Genomic DNA, 8,190 nt, shown 5'->3' on the forward strand with positions numbered 1-8,190 from the left:
TAGACTTTGCTTAGGTGGAAGGATCTGGAGGGAGGGAGGGATGGAGGGAGGGAGGGAGAGGAGAGGAGACAGAGAGGCCTCTACACTGGAACGTGGGCCTCCAAGATGCTTTTATTTTGGAGTCTAATAGTGCCCCCCTCCCTGGCAGTGCCCTACTCCAGAGTTGGGAGGAGGTGAGCAGATATTGTAGGAGAGGCCAGGACTGGCACACAAGCAGGAGAGAAGGAAGCAATGGTCCACGAAGCAACGATATTCTATTCCCAAGCATTCCCCCAATGGAGTACAATTCTGATTTTTTTTTTAAAAAATCGAAATGAAAGTCGGTGTTTTGTTTTGTTTCCTTTAAAATTAAAGTTGAAGCAAGAAGCATCCATGTCAGGTCAGATACTTGGTCCCAGCGTCTGCCGCAGAAAGACTGGCAAGGAGAGAAGAAAAAAAAAAACCCTATTGATGTCAGTTCCCTTTTTAGTTCCTAAGATGGATTCGAGGCCCAGTCCTCTTCTCCCCCTGTGTCTCTTCTCTCGCCCCGCAGGTCAGCCGCTTGGAACAGACCCGGGAGGAGGGGGGCAGAAAGGGGAGGGGGGTCCGGCGTGTCACGTGACCCCCCAGGGGTGCCAATGTCCGGTCGTGAGGGTATCAGGCCCTTGCAAGTTGCCACCCACTGCCCGGGCCTCGCCCAGCGATGCAGAAAGCCACCTACTACGACAACACAGCAGCTGCGCTCTTCGGAGGCTACTCCTCGTACCCTGGCAGCAATGGTTTCGGCTACGACGGGCCTCCCCAGCCCCCCTTCCAGGCCGCTACGCACCTGGAGGGTGACTACCAGCGCTCAGCGTGTTCCCTGCAGTCCCTGGGCAATGCCGCCCCACATGCCAAGAGCAAGGAGCTCAACGGCAGCTGCATGAGGCCCGGCCTGGCCCCAGAGCCCCTGCCCGCCCCGCCGGGCTCACCCCCACCCAGCGCAGCACCTACCAGTACCACTAGCAACAGCAATAACGGGGGAGGGCCCCCCAAAAGCGGCCCCCCCAAGTGCGGTCCCGGCTCCAACTCTACCCTCACCAAACAGATATTCCCTTGGATGAAAGAGTCAAGGCAAACGTCCAAGCTGAAAAACAGCTCCCCCGGCACAGGTACCAGCTCTCTGCCTTCATCGTCAGCTTTTGTCCAGTTCAGGAATGTCACTGTTATTCTAGCACCGACCCCTAGGCGCCCACAAGGCGCCTGGGAACAATATTAGGTGGCTGCCTGGTGGTCCCCCCCCCCCCCCCCGTACCTCCTCTCTCCACCTGATGACCTCTGACTCTGCCAACACCCAGTCCCTCCAGCCATCCTCCTCTTGGGTTTCCAAGAATTTCCAGGAGGTGGGAAGGTTGGCCTCAGAGCCCTTCCCAAGGCCGCATCGCCTGGAGGGCACAGAGTCATCAAGGACAGATTATTATTAAGTATGATTACTGTGGGTATTAATCACCATCGCTCAGGCGGCCTGGGGTCCTGGCCTTCAGCCACCGCAGTCTTTAGTGCCACACTTCCAGGGCCTGCTCACCAGTGTCCAGTCCCCCCAAGGTGTTCTCAGTCACCCATCCTGTAAAGAGGACGGACAGAAGGGGATCGTCTCAGACTTGTATTTGGATATATACAGGGGAGGGGTGCGCGCACACGCAAAAATCTAACCCTAAATAAATGGCCACACAGCTCTGTCTGTGTGACATGATCAAATTTTCATAAGCTGGAGCAGTGAAAGGAGAACAGGTCTCTTAATAAATGCCACTATTATAGAGTGTCCGCTAATGCGACGGGAGGTGGGAGGGGGGGTGTTGAGGAGGAGGCGGGGACGGGAAGGGGAGGGTGGCGGGGCCTTCGGAGTCCAGACCTGGATTTATTAAGAAACGATGCATTCAATTTTGGCGTGTTCAGTAATTATCTTTTATTTCATTTTCTCCCCTTCCCGCCCCTCCCCCTCGGGTCCAGCAGAAGGTTGTGGTGGTGGCGGCGGCGGCGGTGGCAGCGGCGGCGGTAGCAGCGGCGGGGGCGGCAGTGGTGGCGGGGGAGGGGACAAGAGCCCCCCGGGGTCAGCGGCGTCCAAGCGGGCGCGGACGGCGTACACAAGCGCGCAGCTGGTTGAGCTGGAGAAAGAGTTCCACTTCAACCGCTACTTGTGCCGACCGCGCCGCGTGGAGATGGCCAATCTGCTGAACCTCAGCGAGCGCCAGATCAAGATCTGGTTCCAGAACCGCCGCATGAAATACAAGAAAGACCAGAAGGCCAAAGGGCTGGCCTCGTCGTCCGGGGGTCCCTCTCCGGCCGGCAGCCCCCCGCAACCCATGCAGTCCACGGCCGGCTTCATGAACGCCTTACATTCTATGACTCCCAGCTATGACAGCCCGTCCCCACCAGCCTTCGGTAAAGGCCACCAGAATGCCTACGCGCTGCCCTCCAACTACCAGCCCCCTCTCAAGGGTTGCGGCGCCCCACAGAAGTACCCCCCGACCCCGGCGCCCGAGTACGAGCCCCACATCCTCCAAGCCAACGGGGGCGCCTACGGGACGCCCACCATGCAGGGCAGTCCGGTGTACGTGGGCGGGGGTGGCTACGCGGATCCGCTGCCGCCCCCTGCCGGCCCCTCCCTCTACGGCCTCAATCACCTTTCCCACCACCCCTCCGGGAACCTGGACTACAACGGGACGCCCCCTATGGCCCCCAGCCAGCATCACGGACCCTGTGATCCTCACCCCACCTACACAGACCTCTCCTCTCACCACGCGCCTCAGGGTAGAATTCAAGAAGCACCCAAATTGACACACCTGTGATGTGAGGGGCAGGTGGGGGGATCAAGGGCCAGGGAGGTTGTGGAGCTGGTTGTGGGGGCGGTTTGGAGGCCTGTGTGTGTTTGGGTTGTGGCAGATTTCCAGAGACAAGGCAGGCCTGGGGCATCTCCCCCCCCCACCTTCCCTTGGCCTGAGGCTGTCTTTAAGGCCTCCAAGCCCGGTTCCACCCGCCAGCCCACACCCTTGGAAAGGAATCCACAGCAGGTTGGAGGCGACCACATCTATCCCAGGGCTCCAGCAACTACCAAGTTGGAATTTCAGATTGGAGAGGGAGTCGGGTAGAGGGAACCTGGATAGGAAAGCAGGGCAGAGAAGCACATTCAAAATTTATGACTTGGCATTCATCAACCAACCGACTTACCTTCCATCTCTGTGAGCAATTCCCCCAAATCTTGACTTACTTTTTTTTTTTTTTTTGGTCTTCCCTTTCATTCTCCTTATGAAAAATAAGAAAACACATTTCAATCTAAGGGCACAAAATGTTTTCCTCCCACTCCCCCAAGCCTCAATTTGCCCCCATCTATTTGAGGCTTCCTGCCATGCCCACCATGTCTAGCCCCATGATTTTCTGCTCTAAGTTCATTCATATCTATACCCCCACCCCTACTGATTACAAGTTCTAGAGGGCTCAGGGATGGTGAGAGATCCTGAAAGTTAGAGCTGCCTATAATATAAATATATATATATTTTTTTCTTTTAAGAAAAAGTGAAGGGACTAAGGCAGCCAAGTTGCCAGGACTGGAGGTTTGCCACTCTGCTTCTTCTCAGCTCCCACCCCATCCCACTCTCTCTCCCTGGGAAGCAATCCACTCGAAGCTCTCCACTTTCCCTTTTCTTCTGTTACTCTCTTGACTTAACGTGAAAACAGGGTATATTTGGACAAACTGTCTGTCCTAGGCAGGGGCTGCAGCTGGGCCTGGGTACCTTGCTCCAGTTCCTGACAGAGCACTCTCTTGTTGCACTTGGAGTTTACATTTTAATGAATATTAAAAAAAAAAAAAAAAACCAACTGTGAGAGATGTCTGGGCCTGCAGAAGTCCAGCTTCCCTCAAAAAAGCGTGTGTTCTAGTGAACATTTTCATATATATTTATTGGTTATAGCCTGTTGAAATATTTTCTTTTTTGTATTATTTATCCCCCTACATTATGTATTTATATGAGGAACAAAAAAGGAAAAATGTACTTTTTTAGTATTTACTTGTTATAAAGGATGTTGTGTTTCCTGTCATGTAAACCCAGCTATTTTAGTTTTTATTGTATTCTAGATGAGAGCTGTAGATTTATGTTAAACTTGTACTTATGAGCAATTGTAATTAGTTCTAAAAGGCATGTACTCAGCTCCTAATGGTCACTGTACAGTCCTGAATTTGTAGAGTTAGAGTTAATTCTCTCTTGGAACTTTCTTTATTCTTCTGTAGTTACTTTTTTTTCCTTAGTTAAAAGGGTTGTCTGTCAAAAATAATTCTTGAATAAACTTTCTGTTATCAATTTTATCTTGTCCTGGTGGTCCAATTCAGATTGCAGAGAAAAGGTTCCAATTGCCAATATCCCCTAAGAGGGAGGGTATTTTTGTCCACTACTCCGGCCCCTGTCTCCCTCTCCAGCTTTTTCTTCTGGGTTAAATTCTGGGTTTTTGACATTCATAGCAGTCTAGACTATTCTGCCAAGTTCTTCAGCTAAGGTTTAAGTAACAAGTTGGGGGAGGGAAGGGAATCTTGGGCTGTCTGCTAGCCTCTTTGCCTCTCTATTTTTCTGTTTTTGGCCTTTCTTTTTCCTTAGACCACCACCTTCATGCACCCCTCTGCCCACAGCAAACCAAAGCAAAATCTATCTTATTGCTGCTTCTTCCTGGCAACCTAAACTTCAGGGTTCTCTTCCGGAGCTACAAGGAGACTGTCACGTGACCAGAAGCCCAACCACCATTGGGTCTAAAATGAAAACAAAGGAAAATGATTAATCTGGGGGAAAAAAAACAACAACAAACCGAGGCCTAGACTTCTCAGGTCAAGCCTCAGAACTAAAGTGAAATTAAATCATTAAATGAAGCCCAGGGCAGAGGAAGAGGAGGCCGGTTTGATTTCTCCTGCCAGGGAAAGAGGGAGGAGCGAGGGAAGCTGTTGAAATCAAGCTTAAATAAAATGGTCCCCAGGCTGAAGTGAGGCTCGGTTTCCACGATCCTTGGGAAAACTTCATTTCTTAGTCCTGGTTCCATAAAAGTTTTATCACATTGGAGCGAGGCTAGAGAGGGTCTGTCAGAGATGAAATGTCACCATTGCATCGCAGTCTCCGATAAAGAGCGAGGAGACAGGGAGGCTGAAATATGGGGCTAATTCGCTGAAAGAGAGGCGAAGGCTGCTTGTTGAAGAGTTACATAATTCTAATTGTGAGCCTTGCGCCCGCATTGCTTAATTGGGAGCATATATTTGGTGATAGTGGTGATATGGGGAGGAGGTGAGAGGCGGTCCAGACCCTCCGCCTTAAAGCCAGGGCTGGTTTTCATTTTTATGTTGCTTCCTGGCAGTCCAAGGTTAGTAATTACAGTCTTTATGCAACAATAAATAACAATAAAAAACAACCTGAATAATACACCCCCTCCCCACCAAGGAGAATTTTTTTTTAAACTGGACGTGGCTCATCCAGGCAGCAAGCAATTTAGCATTGGGTCAGGCTGTAAATTAAAGGCAGAGGAGCGTGCAAAGTTTGATTGGGATCAAATGACGCTCAAGGGTCTGTCTTTCCTTCCCTTTTTCTCATCCCTGAGTAACTTTTTCTGAATGATATAACTATGTGAAGGATCCTGTTTGGCTCTGAGGGTGGAGGGAGAGGTGGATTGCTTATTTATCTAGCTGGAGAGGAACAGGATTAAGAGAGACTTTACCTAGCTAGATAAAAAGCAGTGCTTTGGCTTGAAGCTGGGGCTATAAACAAAACTAGAACCTTCCCTTCTGTCTTCAAGACTTCAGGTACTTAGCAAAAGCTGTTAAAAACATGGCTAAAAATCTGTGCTGCAAGATTCCTGGGGGCGGGGGCCACGGGGACAGGGAGGATGTCTCTAGGAAGCAGGGTTCTCTTGCCACTCCTCCCCACCCCCTTTAACACCCAAGTTTTCTGCTCTTGACTAATCTGGCCATAAAATCTGTCATCAATGGTTAGAGAGCTATATTTCCTACAGGACAGTCTGGGCCCTGATTGCCATAGAAGAACTCTGGATACTGCAGCCAACTGGTTTGTTACAAAACTTGTAGAGATGTCCAAGGGCACGGCCAGGGAGAAAACCCTTCCCAGGCCCCACAGCACAACTTGCAGTCAGCTGCTATCTGGCTTCCCCTGCTAACCACCGTCCAAATGGAATGTATATTACATATAATATATATTATATACATGTAATTTTTTGAAGCGGTTACACACCACCCTCTCTGACCCTCTGGCCCAGTTAAGAGCAGTTCCTCAAGAGCCTGCCCCTGCCTCTTTCTGTCCTCCCAGCGGCTGCATCCAGATCCTCCACCCCCCACCTTCTAGTCAGACTATTCTTTTTATTTTCTTTCTTTTTTTTTCTATAAATACTCACCACCACCCACGCAGACGTTACATTGACAGAAAGTTTCTAGTTCCAGTTTTCCGCTGAGTTGCCATTTCTCTGCTAACCAGCCTTCTCCTTTAGGCTGGGCGGCAGAGAGAGAAGAGGGGGAGGGGAGGCCAGAGCCGTGGGAGTTCTCCGGGGCAAACTTTCCACCCAAGTTAGCGCCTTCCCTCTGTCCCCATTTCCCATCTGTTTCCTGGCCCTCCCAGAATCACCTTTCTTTTTTGCTACCCCCTCCCTCAGGCCTTTTTTAAGGGACGTGGAATTTAGGCTGTTCCCTCTGCTTTCCCAAAGAGCCAAATTCTTTGATGCAATCGGAGGGAGCTGTCAGGGGGCTAAGATTGATCGCCTCATCTCCTCTTGGTCCCTCTGACCCACTTATTTAAAAATCTTCCCCCCAGATCGACTTTTCATTTTCAGCTTTGAGGTCTAGTTTCCCACCAAATTGCTTGTGGCTCTGAGTTTTGTGTCTCCTCCCTCTAGTAAATCGCAACATTCTAAAGTCGAGCCTATCATAGTCTCTTCACAATAGAATATATTAGTTTTTTCCCCTCTGGGGGCCATAAACAGACTATAATCTCAGGGGTGGTCGTTATTTCTTCTCCTTCCATTTTTAGGATTTTTTTTTTTAAAAAAACAAGGGATTAAACAAATTTCACAAAAGCAAATGTGAGAGGGAAAATCCCTCTGTCCTGAGGGACAGTGCCTCCCCCATGCATTGACTTTAGCTTTGAAAGTTGGAAGTGGATGGTTACCTTGGCGCCCTGGATATAGACATGGATACGACCTGAGGGCTATGAATGTATCTGCCATCTTAGGCCTTCTTAGACCCTCCTATTGCCAGTACTGGGGTGTCACAGAGCGTGAGTGTAGAAGACCCCGCCAAGAAGGCAGGTGGACATCAGGAACGGCCTGTAAATACAGTGCAGAGAATAGGATCCAGGGCACATAGCTGCGGAGGAAGACCAGAGACCCAAAGTGCTCCTGGTGTTTCCCTGTGTTGTGCCAGCTTGTGCATTTCTTAAGTTCGAACCGTCGCTTCTTGTGGGTGGGTGGGTGGGACGATGCCGCTGGTGGGTACCGCTGCCTTTCATCTGTCTCCGGTCTGATTTTCACTTTAATACTGACCTTTCCCCCCAAGAGTGGAAGCCTTCTTCTACCCCCACTTCCTCCCAAATGAGCTTTTCTCTTTTAGGGGGTGTGAGGGAAGGTGGGTGAGAGGATACTGGTGGCCACATAAAGAAAACATATTAATTGACTCAATTAAAACCCCTAGACAAGAAGGCCATTTCTCCCTTCAATGTGGTTGTTTGCGCAGGCTCCCACCTCCACACAGTCTCTGAAGGCGAGGAAGCGGGTCTTCTGGCTTTTCTGGGAAGGAAGAGCAATTGGGGAGAGTGTGGGGCGCTGAAGTTGGGATGGGGGTACAGCAGGAAGGTTTATGGTATCCAGGTCGTGGTCCTCTGGAGTTTTTGAATCAATTAAAGCAAATAATGCCTGTGTTTTTCACCAGGCCCAGACGAGCGATTGGCGGAGACCGGTCCCGTGACCATGAATTCCCTGCAATTTCGTCGGAGTCCTGGGTTTAATAGAGAGAGTCCCCATACGCTTGTATTTATCAGCAATATACAATTATAAAGGCCTAAATTTAAAAAAGAGAGAAATTCCCCTCCCCCGCGAAATCGCTTCAGTGCATAAACCTGGGGGGGGCGGGAGAGGGGGTCCCTTCCGATCCTGCCTCCTGACGCCCCCCCCAGCAGGCCCCCTCCCCCACCATTGAAAGCC

General features: G+C 50.6%; 1 protein-coding gene across 1 annotated transcript; it reads left to right on the forward strand.

Moving 5' to 3' along the window:
* Positions 1 to 628: 628 nt before the first annotated feature.
* Positions 629 to 3,233, forward strand: Hoxb3 (homeobox B3). The gene is made up of 2 exons (XM_057774715.1): positions 629 to 1,130; positions 1,969 to 3,233. Exons 1-2 carry the CDS (start codon positions 683 to 685, stop codon positions 2,805 to 2,807), a joined length of 1,287 nt encoding a protein of 428 aa, XP_057630698.1. The 5' UTR covers positions 629 to 682; the 3' UTR covers positions 2,808 to 3,233.
* The last annotated feature ends 4,957 nt before the right edge of the window (positions 3,234 to 8,190 follow it).

This window comes from Chionomys nivalis, chromosome 7 (assembly GCF_950005125.1).
Source record: "Chionomys nivalis chromosome 7, mChiNiv1.1, whole genome shotgun sequence".
Lineage (NCBI taxonomy): Eukaryota > Metazoa > Chordata > Mammalia > Rodentia > Cricetidae > Chionomys > Chionomys nivalis.